The 20,166-nt window shown below is 36.3% G+C and overlaps 1 protein-coding gene across 9 annotated transcripts in view; it reads right to left on the reverse strand.

The window, feature by feature from the left end:
- Robo2 (roundabout guidance receptor 2) overlaps nt 1-20,166 on the reverse strand; it is a 526,320-nt gene that overhangs the window by 44,069 nt on the left and 462,085 nt on the right. For 5 of the 9 annotated variants that reach the window (XM_055617835.1, XM_055617833.1, XM_055617832.1 and 2 more), the window contains exons 18-22: nt 17,090-17,272; nt 9,324-9,366; nt 7,777-7,904; nt 1,332-1,613; nt 795-920 (exon numbers count right to left, since the gene is read on the reverse strand). In XM_055617835.1, the coding sequence (XP_055473810.1) occupies nt 795-920; nt 1,332-1,613; nt 7,777-7,904; nt 9,324-9,366; nt 17,090-17,272 (762 nt within the window). The remainder of the gene's footprint in view (nt 1-794; nt 921-1,331; nt 1,614-7,776; nt 7,905-9,323; nt 9,367-17,089; nt 17,273-20,166) is intronic. The other 4 variants (XM_055617840.1, XM_055617837.1, XM_055617838.1 and 1 more) reach the window with 1 other exon arrangement.

The following is a 20,166-nucleotide window of genomic DNA, read 5'->3' on the forward strand; positions in this document are numbered from 1 at the left end:
TGAACCCCAGCAGTCATACAGCATGAATATAGCTGCGTGATAAAGTATGTTAACCATCCTGTCTTCATGTTACAGGCGATAATACACATGGTAGATTACTGTCACCAGTGCATATTAGGATAAGTATGCATTTCACTATAACAGAATATGTTTTCACCTGTGTGTTGCCTGATGCTACATCATAGTTAGTTCAGCTCATTTCTTTCAAACATATGTTCAAATTTACACTATAAAAATAAGGAGCCACATAAAATATTATATGCATGTCTTTTAAATTATGTTAATAATTTTCTATATTATTGTTCATATTTAGCACAGAATCATGTGATTTGACAGATGATATTTTAGAAAACCTATACAAGATTATAAAAGTGCCTTGCCCAAACATTAATATAACAAGGCTGTAAAATATTTTCACTTCCATCATATGTATTTTGATGAATCAATGACCTGGAATGGAGTATCATGTATAATCATTTTATTATAAAGTTCCCTTGGCTCATGAACAGGGCTCAGGACACACAGAATGCATCTGTTCTTCATGAGCTTTCTTTAGAAAATTGGCCCTATTTTTCCTCATGTAAATCACTGTACAGTTAACAAAAGAGTGACAGCAATGTTGACCCTCCTCCTCCCCCCCCCAACCAAAGTATAAGTTCACTAGGAACTACTGTCGTTTGATAGATCAATGCCTAGTACTGGGTTTTGACTCAGTATTTTTTCGATGGTAGCTAGGAACACAGGTCATATGCTCTTGACAAACAAGTATTTCTCCTTACTGTGATCAAACCAACCTGAGAGACTGCCACTCCTTTCTGAGCTGTTGTGGGAGCTGGTGGTGCTGAAATCCTGTGACTGGTTGTGTGGCATTCTATTAGACAATCCCTCAGCCAATCGGTAGTCAGGGATGTAAAGTAAGGCTAAGGGTTAAAGGGCAGAGGTCATAGTGGCATCATGTGATTAGTTCACAGCACAAGCCCATGCAGAACATGCAGTTAGCAACTCAGAAGCAGATGTTGCGGGAGAGCACAGGAATGTTTTATCTATCCTTTCCTAATGGAGGCAGAGATGGATTGCCGGTTATTATATTAAAAGAAAAAATGCTAAAAGAATGAAACCAGTTGGTGTTGGTGTGTGATGGTGAATTCAGCAGTGGCGGTGCAGTGGGAGTGATTACGTAAGGTGCTGGAGACAGACATGCCAATAGATTAGTTTAGGTAGTAAACCTTGTGATGGATCACTAAATTGAAACTGAACAAGATATACAAAAGTCTATCTCATGCACACAGGACGTGAAATTGATTTCATAACGACCTAAGAAACCGACTCACCGTTGTTGCCTTTGTTCTGATCAGGCAGTGAGTAAGCAAATCCCATAAGGTCTGTTTTTTGTTGAACTGAGCTTTTCCACTGCGGGTCGGGAAGATCAACTGCCAGTTCGTGGATGCTGTTGGAATGCAGGATCTGGGTAGTGGCATATGGGGTGGCCTGGGTTATTTGGCTGGAGCTGTTGTACGTGGTTTTGGTGGTGAAGTCAATGCTGCTATAAATGGCTCCGTCGGAGAGCATCGTTGCTGTTTTATCCCCCTGGCCTGGAACCGGAGGCAGCACATCTGCGAAGAACATAGGGAAATGAAATTATTTAACGATGCTCGGGAATCCAAAACTATCAGGACCGAAGATGAAAGATAAATGTGTCACACTGCCCGTCTGCATTGAAGCAGGGATGGGCTTCATGCGCCAATGAAGGGGAGATGATCTACGACCATTGCCAGACCATCAACCCCGGTGACAGGCAGGCTCAACACAGGTCCCTCAAGTCTCACTGCTTACGGCGTCTCTTCCCCCATCTCTTCAAGCGTGAATCGGAAATTTGAGTTGTTTCACTACTGAGAAATACACTCAGTTGTTCGCTTGTTCTTAAAAGCAAACAAACTGCTAGCATTTTGTAGAAGTGTTGGTAAGAAGGGAATCTGCAATTAGAGATGAAAACACCTCTTTCTATTTTAGCACAAAAGACACAGAACACAACTATGGTACAGTTAAAAAAAATTGTCCAGAATTACACTACTCTCACCTTAAAATAGCGTTTTTCTGAACTTTTAAATTGCAGTTCATCTCGCTTGATGTCATAGTGTTGAAAATAGAAAGTAACTGATAGTGGGTTTCTTTTTGGTGGATTGCAAATGAAAAATTTTCATGAAATAGTTATTTTCACAATACAGAGAATTTTACTTAAAACAATACCATCTTAGTGATCAGTAGGTTTAATATATGCTATCAGCTCTGAGAATCAGAGAATTATAGTTTCACATTGTATGATAACAAATTAAACTTTAGGGACCACAATGACTATCAGTCAGCCCATTTATCATTTGGAGATCTGAACTATCTTTACATGATGGTTATAATTCACATCTGCCACCTTTCTCCTGAGCTTATTTTTTTCCTTTCAAATGACGCACATACACAGATAATTGGTGAATCTGCTAACACAGGTTTTAGTTATTTACAATTAACAATTAACAATCTGATTAAAGTACCCACCAATACATACACTCTACTTACACTCTACATTTGAAGACATCACGCCACTTGGTTTGTTCACTATACAAAAACTTTCAGCTGTCTTAAAACTTAGACTCAATGACTCTCAACAGTACTTGAAATAAAGACTCTTACAAAATCAGTTTTCCTTCTATTACAATAGCTAGAGAATTTGCCTTCATATTAGAAAAATTGTAATTTCTTTTGTACTCCAAAAAAGAATCAGTTTTGAAATGCTTAGAATCCAGAACTCCAAACTCTTTACAATAAAGTGGATTTTACTTTACTGAAGTAAAGATCTAAAATGAAAGTCAGTGTGAGCCTTAATGATAGTGAAGTTTAAAACATTTTGCTGCATTACATAAGCAAGTAAATTTTTTTAGGAATTGCCCTAATTTCTTATCCTTCTAGTTTTTAGATATAAATTATATAAATTTAAATGCTAATTTCCATTTACTCTTAAAATCTTCAGGTTTGATATTATTAGTTAATGGAAATATTCACATCAATAAGTTTGCAGTTATTTTTTCTGCTTCCTCTACCCTGCCATCCATTTATGAATATTAGTTACTAAGTAGAATGTCTCACTAACACAGCTCTAGTTTCAAGTATCTTGCAGCTAAATATGCACAATGTTTTAGACTTATCTTTTAGACAGTTTATTTGTAAATTCTTGGAACAATTTTTTAGTGTCTAAATGATTGAAAAAAGAGAACTAATCAAAGATATAACCATAGGTAACATTATTCTTTAACCACATTGGGTTTGGCCCTGGACATGAACCTCTATCTCCTTATGTTAAACTATAATTAGACTACAAGTGAAAGTGCACCTAAATTGATTTTTGCAGCTGCATACTGTCTTCAGTGATTACTATTGTGTTTTCAACAATAAGTGGACTTAAATTCTAATTTTAAAGAATTGGAAGATTACTTATGAGTCTTTCTATGGGGGAAGGGAGTCTAGTGCTTTCAGAGGGTTTTGACCTCTGTGACAGCTATTTTACCAACAGGCTACATGGGAATGGAATCACCGCGGTGACATAGCACTCCATTTTCCATTTTTCCTGGTTCCCCAAAACCCATCCTCAATGCTTTCAGCCGCGTTGCGCATGTTGACATTGTGTGTGCATTCTTAGAACATTTGGGTGTACTTATAATTTATGAATTTATTTAGAATGTGTCGTATCATTTGTGTGAGTGACTCCCTTCTTCACTGCTTGTGAAGTTACTTGGGGAAACATTTCTTTGGGACTTAGGTCTTCATCTCCATTAAGTCCCCAGTGATGTAAAGGAGAAAAAAAAATAAAATAAAAAACACTTGTTAATGAAATGGTCAAATAAAATTTTATTTTTGTATTGACAAATGACAAAAGCGTTTGCTAGTACATCTCTTAATTATTTAAATTATGCTTTCCTCCTCTTTTAAATATTTATATGTATCCCTTTATTAATTGGGAAATGTTAGTGTCTTTGGTAATTTTTGTACATTATTATGATTATATAAACCATACACATGAATCCACCTGGATAAAATAGCATAGTGTGGCTAAAACATTTGAGACTTTACAAATAAAATGACTGGACCTTCTTTCTCTATCCATATCTCCAATTATTATTTTTATTAAATACGTTTTCTTAACTTTGAAACTATATATATTTTGTCACCTATTTTATAACTTTGTAAAAGACACAAATTAGTACATATGAAAAATGTCATGTGTTGGTTTCCTACTTAAGTAGTAAATGCTAAAAATGACTAACGTACAGAAAAGAAATACAAAAAACCTGCAAATCCTTTTTTGTTGACCTTGATGTGCATCTGTGAAGCACTTCACTTCTCAAAAATGAGGTAGTAATAAGGAAAAACTTTTTAAGTCTTATACACTGGTTAAACTGAAATAATACATCCTAGAATTTAATGTAGTTTGCCTAAAAAAATAAAAAATTCTTTATGTATGTATTTATTGAACATAGAATGTTGTGGTGGTATGATACAAATCCTATTGGTTTTTATAATTGTTTCATAATTATTCTACTGTATTAAAAATGGTCCTTTTATTTGGAAAGAAAAGGGGAATTGTTGGAGTTTGTCTGATTGCTTGTATTTTGATGCTAATTACTGGCCTTCAAGATCTGGTTACTGCCTGGATAAATCCATCTTTGTTGTTTAAACTGGCCTAAGGCATTATTCCTAATTCGTTGATTATAAGGTACAAAAGCTGGGCAGGACAGAATTGAGCAGGTGTGGCTAACGTTCACATGCTTTGGGAAACAGAGGGATGGACAGGAAGAGAGGAGGAAGGAGGACACCACAATGGGTTAGCAAGGAGAAAGAACCATGTGGGCTGAGAGGAAAGATTCCAATAATGACATGGAAAGGCCCAGATGAAGAGTACAGCAAGTATTTATAAGATTATGGATGGAAGGTAGCCCAGATAAAGATGGTTAGGGCAGATGGCATTGGATGGGAGCTAGGAGGTGGATGGTGAAGTTATTGAGATAGTGTAGGTAAAAATATCTGCCCAGCCCAAGATAAATATGGCAATTATAAAATTAAAAAACAAAACAAAAAACAAATATAAGTGAAAGAGGCAGCTAGCTATTCTTGGATGGGCAAATGTATTGGAAACCGAATTAATTTTTACAAAGTGAATTGTAAAATAGCAGATAGAACATAGTAGGGAGAAGATATTTGGATATGTTCAAGTACAGACACTTCTCATAGAGTTTACACAAAATTTGAACCTAACCAGTCAATCATACAACTTCCTTTCCATTATCAGGTAACCTGCTGATGCCCATTAATGTGCTGATTGTATTCTATGCTTTGGGCCACATAAAGAGTAAATGCTTAATATATCACTCACACTAAAGAGAGGTGTAGCCTTGACCTTGATATTCGTCCATTCAATTCTTCTTATAGAATTTATTTATACCTTTATTCAATGAAGGCATGTTTGGCAGAGAGTAACAGCTGTTTGGAGTAGACTATATTTATAGTAGAACATAAAACCCAGACAGATAATAATAGTATTCCAAATTGGAAGTATTAGTATTTATTTACCATGATTACACTTTTAATTGAGACATCAATTATTAACTACAGAACTTCAGAAGTCTCTTTCTGAACATGTCTTATTCATGTAGCTATTTACTTTTCATTCTGCCATACTTTTATATGGTAGTGATGGTATCAAATTTATATTTTTCATGAATATAAAAATGCACTCCCACCAGCAATGGAGGAGGGTTCCCCTTTCTCCACATCCTCTCCAGCATGTGTTGTCACTTGAGTTTTTGATCTTAACCATTCTGCTGGGTGTAAGGTGAAATCTCAGGGTCGTTTTGATTTGCATTTCCCTGATGACTATGGACATTAAGCATTTCTTTAAGTATTTTCCTGCCATTTGAAATTCCTCTATTGAGAATTCTCTGTTTAGCAGTGTACTCCACTTTTTTAATTGGGTTACTTGATTTGTTGCTGTTTAACTTCTTGAGTTCTTTATATATTCTGGATTTTAGCTGTTTGTCAGATGTAGGGTTGGGCCACAGAGGAAGACAATGCAGCCAGTCCTGATGAGATCTGATAGACTAGAGTCATATGGAAGGGGAGGAGGACCTGCCCTATCAGTGGACTTGGAGAGGGGCATGGGAGGAGAAGAGGGAGGGAGAGTGGAATTGAGAGGGAAGAGGAAGGGGGTTATAGCTGGGATACAAAATGAATACATTAAAAAAAAAAACAGTAAATGTAAAAAAAAATGATAAAAAGAAAACCTTTCATGTTACACTGAAGAGGTATTTGGTAAAGTGTTCTGACTAGAACCAAGTAAGTAAAACATGTAGGACAACATTGAAGTCCCTGGTTTCTAGGTTTAGGGTTGCTGTGGTGATACTTGAAAACTGAGTGCCCAGTCAATACTTCAATTCTCAATCATTAATGATTTCCTTAAAAATATTAATTTTACTTAAAGTGATATAAACACATAATTTGTCTACTAAATAAGTTTGCAAAGTACAGCACGATGGCTATTTGTCTTTATTGTCCTAATTACAAAAGAAGATGCTCTTTAAAATAAAATTTTTATTTTCATTTTTTATTACAATTTATTCACTTTGTATCCCAGCTATAGCCCCTTTCCTTACCCTCTCAATCCTGCCCTTCCTCCCTCTTCTCCTCCCATGCTTCTCCCCTAGTCTACTAATACGGAAGGTCCTCCTCCCCTTCTATTTGACTCTAGCCTATCAGGTCTCATCAGGACTGGCTGCATTGTCTTCTTCTGTGGCCTGCTAAGGCTGTTCCCACCTCAGGGAGGTGATCAAAGAGCCAGCTACTGAGTTTATGTCAGAGACAGTCCTGGTTCCCCTTACTACTGAAACCACTTGGAGACTGAACTTCCATGGGCTACATCTGTGCAGGGCTACTAGGTTTTCTCCATGTATGGACCTTGAAAAAAAAGAAGAAGAAGAAGAAGAAGAAGAAGAAGAAGAAGAAGAAGAAGAGGAGGAGGAGGAGGAGGAGGAGGAGGAGGAGGAGGAGGAGGAGGAGGAGGAGGAGGAGAAGAAGAAGAAGACACACCCAAGAGGAGTAGATGGCTGGAAATAATCAAACTCGGGGCTGAAATCAATAAACTAGAGAAAAAAGAACAATTCAAAGGATCAAAAAACCAAGAGCTGGTTCTTTGTGAAATCAACAAAATAGACATACTCTTAGCCTCTTAAAGTAATTTTTAATTACGTGCGTATGTAAGTGTGAGCACGTATGCAGGTGTTCCTGGCACTGCAGAGGGTGTTGGAACCCGTGAAGCTGGAGTTAGAGGTCATCATGAGCTGACTAATATGAGTACTGGTAACCATGTTTGGTTCCTCTGAAAGACAGGTATGTCCTCTTTGCTGCTAAGCCACCTACCCAGTCCCAAAGGAGATATTCTCAATGTGTGATTTTAAAAATCTGAGGCCAGCAAGATGGCTCAGCAGGTAAAGGGCTCTTTGATCAAGCTTGACATCTTGAGCTTGTTCCCTGGGCCCACAAAGTTGAAGAAGAGAACGGAGTCCTCTAAAAGCTTCCCTCTAGCTTTCCCATGTGTCTGTGACTGCATTTTGTTTACCTACATACAAAAAAAAGTAATAAAATTGTTTAGAAGAAAACTAAACTAAAATAAAAAGTCCAGAACACAAAACTGAAAACAGCCAAAAGGCAAATAGCTTTATTTTGAAACACATAACTTACCTCCACGCCCAAAATTCCCGATTTCATTTGGGCCACTATTGCCATTGTTTGCTGGCAAACTTGTGGCTGGCCATGAATCAGCAAGCCACGGATAACTGGGATCACCAGCATTCAGAAGACCTGGGCGGCTGAAACAGAAATGGAATGGAAATTAACTTGTAGGGCTCAGTGAGAGATTTTTGACATCACCCTTACCAGCTGAAAAGGGTAAGGAGATATAAGATTTTAATTGACTTCAAATTAAATTGCAGGTGCTCTTAAGAACTAAATAACTGGTAGTTTGTTAAAGCTATACATAGATCTTCACTGTCAGTGGAACCAAGGAGGCTCTGCCTGGGATTCTGCCCACGTACAAATGAATGAAAGGCTGTCTACCCTGGAACTGATGGGAGAAAGAGAATATAGTAGGATCCTGTGATCAAGTGATGGTATGTTGCCATCTCAAGGGAGTAATTCCTCTGAGTAGCTGCTTCATACCTATCCTATCCAGAGAACGGAACTATTAAGCCCTCATTTTTGTAGCCCCTAACTAAATCTGTTTTCTCTAGGTTGTAGCCTTACTCAGAGCCTTCATACTTGATTGGAGGTGTACAGCTTCAGGAAAATTAATGAACATTTCTTGTACTTTTCTACCAATAGTACACTCCCATGTTCCCACACTGCAAAATAAAAAGGCTAAACATATTTTTAAGGTAGTAAAAGATCCACTTATGTGACTCAACATGTTGGCATAGTCAATGAAGAAAACTCTCCTATCACATTTAATAAGGAGTTCCATTATTTAATGTAAAGTTGGGATTCTAATTCCTTTATAGGATATTAGCATATTTACAAAGAAATAGATCATCTATAATTGTTGTACATTTTTGATAGACCCCTTCTGGTATAATCCCTAAGAGAAATGCGTGTTTCTATGGAAACTGCAATAAGAAGATTCAATTGCTTCTTGCTATATCCGCTAGCTCTCATTAGACTTAATCTCTTTTTGCTAAAATATTGATTAAATGGGAGATTGGAAGTTATTACCAGAGCCTAATTACAATCTCCATATTGGCAAAGGGAAAATAGATGAGAATATATGGGTTTGTTATCAGCTTTTATCAATTTCAATTGAGTATCCAAAGTTGTGGAATCCAGTCCTATCAATCTACAGCCTATTCATCATCCATGAATCATTTACTTTGTGATCGATTATGTGTAATTGTTCACTCACAGCAATTTAGTGAGAGCCAATAAGGAGTCTTAAACAACAGCAACTTCATTTGCTAATGTCTAATTAATGCAATAAACATCCTGCTAACAAATGAACACATTCCTTGTGATATTTACTACTAATTTCTTCAGGGGCATCTGGGAGATATGAAACATCTGGACTTGATTCCTCTAAAGTGCACAGCAGATAGATCATTAAACCTTGTGGTAAGCCATTCAATCCCTCCTAGAATTCTCCTACTTATAAGTGATCGTTTATTACAATAATAGCTGCTCACTACAGAATTTCCCCAGTACTGATTAAAAATAATAATAAAAGAAACTCCTTCGCATACCTCCCATTGCTCATTAGTCCTCCATCTCCTCTTTGAAATGTTACTGTAATAAAAGAAAGACATGTACACATAGTAGTCAGTATTAATCACAATTAATAACAGCTACCTATTGGGCCCCAGTTTAGAGATGAAGACTGGGATTTCCAACACAGTATAATTAATGGGATTATGTAGGTATCAACCAGTAATGGCTTGGCTCAGGGCAAAGTCATTTAATAAACAATTTCAAGTTTCTTCAAATGAAATAAACAGTTGGAGTGGTAAATATTATCTAGAGGTGCCAAAAGTTATGCAAGTGTAGGCTTACTAAGTGAATGGCATAGCATTAATGTGGATTCATTTATTCATAACAAGAAAAATGTCTTACTTGAAGGACTAATCCACACACATTGAAAAGAACTACTATTGTTCCATTTGGTAATAAACTTCCAATAAAGCAACAGAAATGATTGATTACATACCTCTCACCATCACAGACAGTTCCAGGTCTACTAAGCATTATGCATTGAATGGGTACAATTACACTAGGCACAAACTACTACTAATGTGGAATGGCATTCACAGGACAATGTAACTTGTGAATAGTTGGTACTGAACAAATTTCAGTAAACATTTCAAGTTTTCAATAATGCTAAGGAGCTTAAGTGAAAAAAAAAAAAAAAGATCGAGGAACCTCTAGTAGAACCATTGTCACGATTCTACTTCTCCCAGTTAATTGTTTCCACTTTACAAACCAGGAACATAAACGTAGACCAAAGTACTAGTTACCAACCCCTCATCTCATTCATCTGCCTAACTACATGGTTCACAACAATATACGAAGTACTAAAATGAAGTTAAGCCTGGTAGCAGAATGTCAAAAATTCTGTGAAGACACACATCTCTATCTCTGTATAACAATGACAAAAAAAGAAAAATTCATAGAACATGGTATAATTACTTATGTAATATAAAATGCTTTTCACAACACAATTTTGTAAATATGAGACTTCCATTTTGTATCTGTCAAAAAAGTGAAGGAGAAAGGAGGAGGAGATGGAGATGTATATGCACACTTCTTATCACATTATCATTGACTGCTTGTCTTTTATATTGTTTCATATTGGTATTTTTAAGATGTATTTATCCATTTTACATCCTGATTTCAACTCCCTCCTCTCTTCCTGGTACACACCCTTGTAGGTCAAGCATTCCACAAGAAGACATGCAGAGTCAACTAACCTGGGCCCATGTGGGCTCACAGAGACTGAACCACCAACCAAAGAACAGGCATAGATTGGTTCTAGACCACCTGCACGTATATAGTAGATGCACAGCTTGGTCTTCATCTGGATTCCCCAAAAACTGGAATGGGGGACCTCTATAACTCTGAGGCCTCCCTTTGGATCCCATTCCCTAACTTATCTGCCTTGTCTGGCCTCAGTGGGAGAGGATTCACCTAGTTCTTAATGGGACTTACTGTACCAGGGTGGGTTGGTACCCATGGGAGACCTACTCCTTCTCTGAAGAGAAGAGGGGTGAAGGAGGAGGAGGGTTGTGTGAGGAGGGACTACTTGTCTTTTTAAAATATTTTTAAAAATTTTTTATATTAGTTACAGTTTATTAACTTTGTATCCCAGCTGTATCCTGCTCCCTCATTCCCTCCCAATCCCAAGCTTCCTCCCTCATCTCCTCCCTGCCCCTTGTCTTTTGGAGGAAAAGCGTATCCCTGTGTAACCCTGGCTAGCCTGCCTCTCTGTACAGACCAGTCTGGCCCGGCTCAGACAACAGCTTCGCTCTTCCTCCACATCCTGGGATTAGGTGTTTGTCACTTAGCCCTGCCCGGAGTTGTACTTTTTTAATGAAGTTGGAAAGAGGACAATACATTTCTTTTGATCCTGTGCTCTGTTTTGAAAATAGAGCAAAGAAACAACAGGATAAAAGTAAACGGCAAATTATGAACAATTAGAATCTTTAGAATGGAAATTGTATGTGATCTTTCAATGGCATTTTTAGGAGTCATGCAGAATAACAGAAAAATAATGTCATTGCCTTTTGAGAGCTGCTTTGAGGCAGTTCTCATTTTAAAGAAATATTTTCCTTGTTGTGGAAAGAGCCTGGGATTAGGAAGGAGGATGCCTGGCAATCTCCACACCAATGTTTCTCTAAGCATAGGCTAGTCACTTTGTGTTTATCAGAGATAAATTTGAAAGGACCTTGACTGTGAATCAGAAAGTCCAGCTAGCATCTCAACGTAAGAACTTCCAGGGAGTAACCAATAGAAACTTCAGATATGAACATCTAAAATGTTTCAGAGTTGCATTAAATATTTGAACTTATTTTGCTTTTAATAAAACTCAGGAGGAAAAGAGATTTTTTTCCAAGTTTGTGTCATATGCAGAGTAATTCTATGCTTCTAACATTACTGTTTGGAATTAATCCTTGTGACATGCCTGCTAGAACTGGAGGGGGCAGAGAGAGGAAAAGTAACTATGAAGTAAATTGACATTTTGAAGTAAAGAAGCTTCTAGAGTGCCTATCTCTACTAGGTCACATTTTCCTACTCCAAATGGAAACTTTAATGCTGCAGCCAAGCCTTCTTTCCCTTCATAATAATATGAATGTATTAATCCCTTTTTAATAAGCATTAACCAAGTCTAGATAATCAGACTATAAAAATTCTATCAAATTATGTAGCTACCTCTGCAATAGCTCTGTCAAATAATTTCTATTTCACCAACAGTTCTAAAATTCATGCATATAATATTTACTGAGTTATAATGTATCCAGTCATGTTAAATTGTTGACATGTACAGAGCTTTCAAAAATATTGACCTTATAGATAATATTCATATAATATAACATCACCCCCCTCCTCCCCGAGGGAGGAACAGTCTTGCTAGGCCATAGAGGAGGATATGGCAGCCAGTCCTGAAGATAACCTGATAAGCTAGGGTCAGATGGAAGGGGAGGAGGACCTCCCCTATCAGTGGACTTGGAAAGGGGCAGGGAGGAGATGAGGGAAGGATGGTGGGATTGGGAGAGAAGGAGGAAAGGGGCTATGGCTGGGATACAAAGTAAATAATCTGTGATTAATATTAAAATTAAGAAAAAAAAGTACCACTTTGAAAGTGAACAGAAACTACCTTCATTACAATTTGATTACTCTGATAATTATAAATTTAAAGAAAAATAGGAGCTGGAGAGATTGCTCAGTGTTTAAGAGCAATGTCTGCTCTTTTAGCGGTAGCTAGTTTAGTTCCCAGAACCCACATGGCAGTTTACAGCTGTCTATAACTCTACTAGTAGGAGATTTCACATCTTCTTCAGCTTCCACAAGAGTCCAACATGCACCAGAAGCACAGATATACACACAGACAAACCACGTATATGCACAATATTAATAAATTAATTAAAATTTTAAAAATGAAAAATATATAACATTGAGATACATGTAATATTCACAAGCACTATTCAGTTATGTATGTACCAACAATGTATAACATATTTAAATACAATTCTCATGGAATTACATAGACAGATTTTTACCTACTGAGACTATTATAATTGTTACCATACTTTCACTTTGTATTAAAAATTCATCCACTATTTTTTTTTTTTATAAATCTCTCTTCAAATCTCTCTCACTTTCTAGCATCTGAAGTTGTGATTTTTTTTTTCTACAATCAAAATCCTTCTCACAGAGGGATCAGGAGATTGTTCTCCTCAGTGAATATGATGGCAAACGTGACTATCTATTCTGCAGTTGTGAAAAGCTGCTCCACATATAATGTAAGATAGAGGGACCAAAAAAATTAAGTAAAAAATAAATTAGAATGCATACATTTACAGAAGCTACGGAATATCACTTCTGTATTGCCATGGATTTCATACATGAATTAAATTCTCAAACAATTTCATTCAAAACTGAAGTCTTATCACATAAAAATGAACAATAAAATCCATTTCATAGCATAATAAAAGAAGGACCTATTGAACAAGAATTATCATTTGTGGGTTTATCATGAGGAAATCATGAGGAAAATGGGGTTGTGCACTTTTATCTGGGGATTTAAGTATCAGAAGAAAACACTGGAAGAAAGGTTGCAAAATGATGATGAGTCGTGCCCTGAAAGTCCCCTACTTTGGGCTGTACACAGCAGCAAAACATGTTCAGACAAGATTCTCTTCTAGGCTGATTTGAATGCATTAGTTTGTGTTGACTCTTGATATCTACTAGAACAATGAAGGTTTAGTCCATTAGTGTACTCGGGTAAATATGATAAATTTGCTGGGGCCTAAAGAAAATTGTCAGCACTGAGTAACTCAGTTTTTTTTTCTCCTCCTTTCGAATTTCACAAATACTGTTATTGTAATAAAAAAAGAAGTTTCAGAGGAAACTTGTGTTTTGCCTATATATTGTGAGTGGAGGACATCCTGCCATACATAGTGTCTCACCCTGCAAACTATTTCTGTGTCTACAGTAATTAATATCCTCCTTATTCTTATTTCTAGTAGCTAATAATAAAGTTGAGACAAAGGCATAGAAAAAAAAGGCTTTAGTTAAACTTGACCTGCTCAACCATCCTATTTTTTTTCAGCAATTCAGCTTTATTCAAAGTCTATGATGCCTAATATTGAGATTACACCAAAGTTTTAACTATATTTTAATTGGAATTTAAAAAAATAATTATGTTATATAATGACTTAAATACTGGCTCTAAATTGACTTGATTTAATAAAATTTGTGACTCCATCATAAATAACTTATTAGAGATTACAAAGTCATAAACCTGAGAGATTTCCACATCACATAGTGATAAAATGATAAAAAGTTTAGAAACAACATATTCTACTAAATTACATTGCTCTAATATTATCAGATCTCGTATCTGTAATGGTCAAGTAACAAATTCCCACGACAATTTTTGATGAAAAGAAGTATAAAAAAAGACCAACACATCATATTTACTCTTTAATTATTATAAAACACTCTCAAGGAAAATAGTTCATCACTATTCCATTCTTTTGGAATCAATCATCTACCTACTCATAGAAACCATAACTATAAATTTGTGAAAACATATACAGAATTGTCCATTCTTGTTTAAAATCCCATATTACCCAGCTTGTGTAAAGATAGAAATGTAAAATTACAAAAAGTTGAAAGGTTGGTGTGTAGGAAAGAAAATATGGAGACACTATTACAAGCCAGGTAGAAAATGCTACTTCCCTGGGATTTGGCAAATTTTCATTTGCTTCCCATCTTGGAGAAAACAACAATTGCTTGAAGGCAAATGACAAGGATAAAGGACATCTGTCCTCAGAATCAGCCATCTATTAATTAAGTATTAAAGTTTTGAAAGGTATGTCTCTGGCTTGGCCTTTCTCCAAATATCTGAAGGGCAAAGCACATTCTGAGCTAGCAGTTCCTCTCTAAGCTCATGGACATCAATCACAATGAGTCACGATAGCACAAAATGGACAATTCTTATCAAGCTCAAAGACTAACAGATATTTTCTAGTTAAGTGGGTAAGTTTTGCAAAGAACGGCTGTGAGAGACAGGAAGAAATGTTGGTCTAACGTAAATGCACTGAAAGTGAAAACTTCAGGCTGTGAGAGCGATTGTGTTAATTGGTAGGGTGTGATTAAAAAAGGATGGCGCTTTCAAAGGCACCTATCCCCATGCAGATGCAATGGGCCTTTTCATTAAAGTGACGTCCACACTCTATCTCCGATTTTATCACTAAGTCCATTAAAGGAATAAACCAAAACTGTCCTCAAGTTAAAGTAGTCCTGCCATATGTTTCAAGTGTGATGTGAGTATGAGCACACACACACACACACACACACACACACACACACACACAATGGGCTGATTGAAAATATCTACAGGGGTGAAAGTAGAGGGCTTGGCTGCAAAACAAACAAACAACGAACAAACAAAAATGCCTTGAAATACTGCTGAAGATCAAGACTTTGTCGCTCACCAGTTGTTACGAATTAACCCCTTCTGGGGAAGAATCTCTAATTGGTGCAATAATTGCAGCTTTACATGACAAAGAGTAAAGAAGCAGGCACCTTTGACCATTGTGAAGTGAGAATGTGGAAAGAATGAAGTGACAAGGAAAACTTCTTTTCAGCAGATATGATATGCCTCTTTTTTTAAACCTGATTAGTCACTAACACACTGCATTTTCATATGCTGTGGACATATAGAAACAATGCTATAGTTACATTTAATGTTGTAACATAACAAGCAAGACAACCCAAGGTAACATTTTTTTTTTGCAACACTTTTTTATTATTGAGACATTGTATTTAAACTTTAATTTCTAAAATAAATGTTTTAATCACTGATTTTTGACAGAGAATTTACCAGGTATTAAAATATTAAATACAATGTGTCAAAACACTTCAAGTTTATAGGATACAATTAAAACTGCTCCCTTGAAATTCTAAGGAGTGTGTTATTGGGAGTTAGTATTCTTTACTGTTGTTATGGAAAATAATTAAAACTAACTGCGATTTAAACTGTAATAGAATATTTCTTCAGTACTGAATTCATTCTTTCAGTCACTGAAAGTAAGTTTACTGTCTCTCTCTCCCTCACTTCTAGACTCTAGTTTTCTTTTTCTTTCTGTCTCAGCCCCCAACCCATCTCTCCTTCTCTCTTCTTTGCCGATGCTTTTATGCACATCTAACATCTCTGAAGCTTTCTTGCACTTTACAAGAAGGTAACTATTTCTGAAAACGCTGTTGATTGTCTAGGGTCTCTCTCCTTTCATTTCTCCTGCAGTTATTTCTGCCTCTTTTCTTTTTCCTTTTGCTTTTTTCTATGTGTCATTTAAAGAAAAAAAAAAAAGAAAATTATACTTAACAGATTAACTCGTGAAGAAGTGAGCGATGGCACCAGAGAGATGGCTCAGTGGTTAAGAGCATTTGCTGCTATGCAGCAAATTTGACTCCTGTCATCCACATAATGTTTTAAAGTTTAAATGTTTTGTGTCTATCAGTATATTATCTATAATTTATTATGTCTACTAGTTTATTGTCTATAGTTTTATTTAATATCTATTTGTTAATTCATTCTAATACTTAAAATCACACTGATGACAATAAAGTTTAGCTAGAAAAAAAACGTTTATCATATTATATATTATATTTTATAGATTATAAATAACTGTAGACACAAGAAAATATATAATTAATCTAAATTAAATGTATTTTTTTAGTTTAAAAAAAAGAGAATATTGCTTGTTCACACTGAGATAGACACCCATTTAAGTGAACAGGAAATCATTCATGCCTCATCAGTTTTATTAATTGTGGTGAGATTTTTTGCTTGTTTGTCTTATTTCCATCTGGGACATTTCCCAATGAAATCTGCATTGTGAGATACTAAAAGCTGATTTTCAAATACTTCTTTCTTCTCTGAGAAATTTAATAACATCTTGCCTAAATATGCTTTTCAAAAGATGTCTTTATAGCGTGAAGGCCCGTGTGTGTGGCTCTGAAGAACTAGTTGAGAAAAAAAGTTGAGCATTTTATCAGTGTCTACTCTTGCCATGCTTCACTGGAGATACAAGCTGAAAGATTGCCTGTGGTCATAAAATGATATGGTCAAGAGCAACGCACTGAAGCATGTTGCTTATAATTGCATTTTACAGAGCAGGTTTTTATAACAAGTCCAAATCATCCATTTGTTATTCCTTTCCATTTCTCCCTCTCATTGCATTACATTCCATAAAATAAGAGGTTTTTATAGCTGAAAATAGTCTCTTACCAGCATAATTGCTGAGTCCCTTTCTCTTCTTTCTTCTCCAATACAACCAGATGCTAAAACCCATCAAAATTACCCAGCAGGCACCACCAATGCCAGCTATAAATGCCGGTTGCTTCACGACATCAGTGATTTGCTCAGTTATGCTGTTATTGTTTTCAGTAATGACAACTTCATTACGTCCCCCTATGGAAAGAACAAGTTTGTCAGTAAACATTAAAATAAATAATTGCAGGACTACAAACACATTATACCAAAGGCACAGATCTGTCCTTTTAAAGCTTAGTTGGTATTTGTTTTATCCTGAGGTTGTCAGACGTACTGATAAGAACACTTTAAGTTTAAAAAGAAGCACTAAATCATGTGAGTCCCATTAAGAAGGTTATTTTTCTTTTAATTTGTCAAGGACAGATTCTAAGACACTTCCAGATTTGTAATATTATAAATACTTATTTGAATGACTACTAAGAACCAAAATGGCAGATACTTTTCTTTTTTTTTAATTTAGTTACTTCTTATTTTATCTTAATTTTTCTTGTTTTTAATTTTAATTTTTTTTCTTCAAAATTTATTCATTATATATCCCGATTGAAGATCCCTTCCTCAACAACTCTCAGGCCTACCTTCTCTCCCTCTTTCCTCTATCCCTTTCCCCTAGTCCACTGAAAGAGAGAGTTCTCCACTCTTGCCATCTACTCATAGTTTGTTAAGTCTCATCAGGGCTGCCTGAATCCTCTTCTTCAGTGGCTTGGCAAGGCTGTATCATCAGGAACAAAGATCAAAGATCTTTGATCAAAGAGCAGTCAACTGAGTTCTTGATAGGGGCAACCCCTGCTCCCCTCACTCAGAGATTAGCATGGAGACTGATCTGCCAATTGGCCACATCTGAGCAGTCAGTCGAGGTCCTCTCCATTTATGCTCCACCATTAGTGCAAACAGGATAAACACCAGAAGTGGTGGAAAAGAGAAAACTAGACAGGAGTCTACTATAGAGGGTTCTCTGAAATGAATCACCGAACAGAGGATTCAAGCAGATGTTGAGGCTCACAGCCAATCTTTGGGCAGAGTGCAGGGAGTCTTAGGGAGGAAGAAAGGGGTGGGAATAGAGGGACATGGAAGGGAAAGGAGCCCTACAAGGAGACCAACCAAACTAAAATATATGAGCCCAGGGGTCCTGCAGAGACTGATGCAGATACTTTTCATAAATTAATAATTGACATCCCCATAAGTCAATTATTTGCACATTGCTTTTTTTGCTACTGTTTTACTTGTTTTCAAGTGGTGATAATTCATATGACTATATAATTTCATATGACTATCAACATTCCAACAAAGATATTACATACACTTTGATTTTTTGATAAGGCATAAATTCACTATGTAGAACAATAGCAATTATGAAAACATCAATTCATACTGGACCTCAATACATATAATTAAAACATTAGATGTTAAAATTTATGCTCTCTCTAAAGGAAGTTCAAAGAAATTTGAGGTCTTTGATCCACTTGGACTTCAGTTTTGTGCAGGATGATAAATATGGATCTATTTACATTTTTCTACAAGTGGACATCCAGTTAGACCACCACCATTGGTTGAAGATGCTAGCTTTTTTCCATTGTAAATACACATATGGTATACACTCACTTATAAATGGATATTAGACATACAATATAGGATAAACATACTAAAATCTGTACGCCTAAAGAATCTAAGCAAGAAAGAGGATCCTGGGTAAGATGACCAATCCTCATTTAGAAATGCAAATGGGATGGACATAAGAAGAAGGAGAAAACAGGGAACAGGACAGGACCCTACCACAGAGGGCCTCTGAAAGACTCTACCCAGCATGGTATTGAAACAGGTGCTGAATCTCAGAGCCACAGCTTGGGCAGAGTATAGGAAATCTTATGAAAGAAGAGGGAGATGAAAGACATGGAGGGGACAGGAGCTCCACAGGAGAGCAACAGAACCAAAAAGATCTGGGCCCATTGGTCTTTTCTGAGACTAATACCACAACTAAAGACCATGCAAGGAGATAACCTAGAACCACTGCACAGATATAGTCCATGGCAGCTAAGTGTCCAAGTGTGTTCCCTAGTAATGGGAACAGGGACTGTCTCTGACATGAATTCAGTGGCTGGCTCTTTGATCACCTCCTTCTGATGGGGGAGCAGCATTACCAGGCCACAGAGGAAGACAATGCAGCCAGTCCTGATGAGACCTGATAGGCTAGGGTCAGATAGAAGGGAAGAAGGACTTCCCCTATCAGTTGACTAGGGGAGGGGCATGGGAGGAGAAGAGGGAGAGAAGGTGGGCTCGGGAGGGGACAAAGAAGGGTAGGGAGGGTACTTCAGCTGGGATACAAAGTGAATAAATTGTAATTAATAAAAAATAAATTAATTAAAGAAAAAAATTTGAATTTTAACACTGAATAAGAATGTGTTATGTCTTGAAACTTTAGATCTCTGAAAATCAGTTAAGCAAATTCCAATTCACTGTCAACTTGGAGAACCATAATGGCACTGGGCAACAGAGATTTAATACATATTTAAAGATTAAAAACTGAGAAAAAGAGAATCAAGTGAATATAATGTCAACATCATTTCTAACCACTTAAAAACTTAATCAAGGACATTTGAAAGGTAAACTACAAGCAAAAATATAAACGGGCAGTCCATAAGATCACATAATAGTAATGCATTTTATTGTTTCAAGGAATGAAGCACTATTATATGTTAGAAGCAGCAGAGTCTTTGACCTCCTGAATAAGTACACTTTCTCTGCCACTTACTAGATGGTAAACTCTAAGCTTGAGGTTTTACAGACCAGAAATTTTTACAGAAGTCTTACTTCTCCTTGAGTCATGTATCAAGACTGGAGATATCTTGGGTTGTCTTAATTGAGCTAATTTAGAAAATGGGAGTGCTGGAAAACACTCAGTATACAACTTTCCATGCATAGAACAGTTAAAAGTAAATGAATATTAAAAAAAAAAAAACAAACAAAAAACTCAAACTTGTAGAAATGAAGATATTTGCTAAAATGGGAACAGAAGCATTGATGGAATGTTTCTAAAA

The sequence above is a fragment of the Psammomys obesus genome, unplaced genomic scaffold (assembly GCF_907164565.1).
Source record: "Psammomys obesus unplaced genomic scaffold, mPsaObe1.curated_primary_1811, whole genome shotgun sequence".
Classification (NCBI taxonomy): Eukaryota; Metazoa; Chordata; class Mammalia; order Rodentia; family Muridae; genus Psammomys; species Psammomys obesus.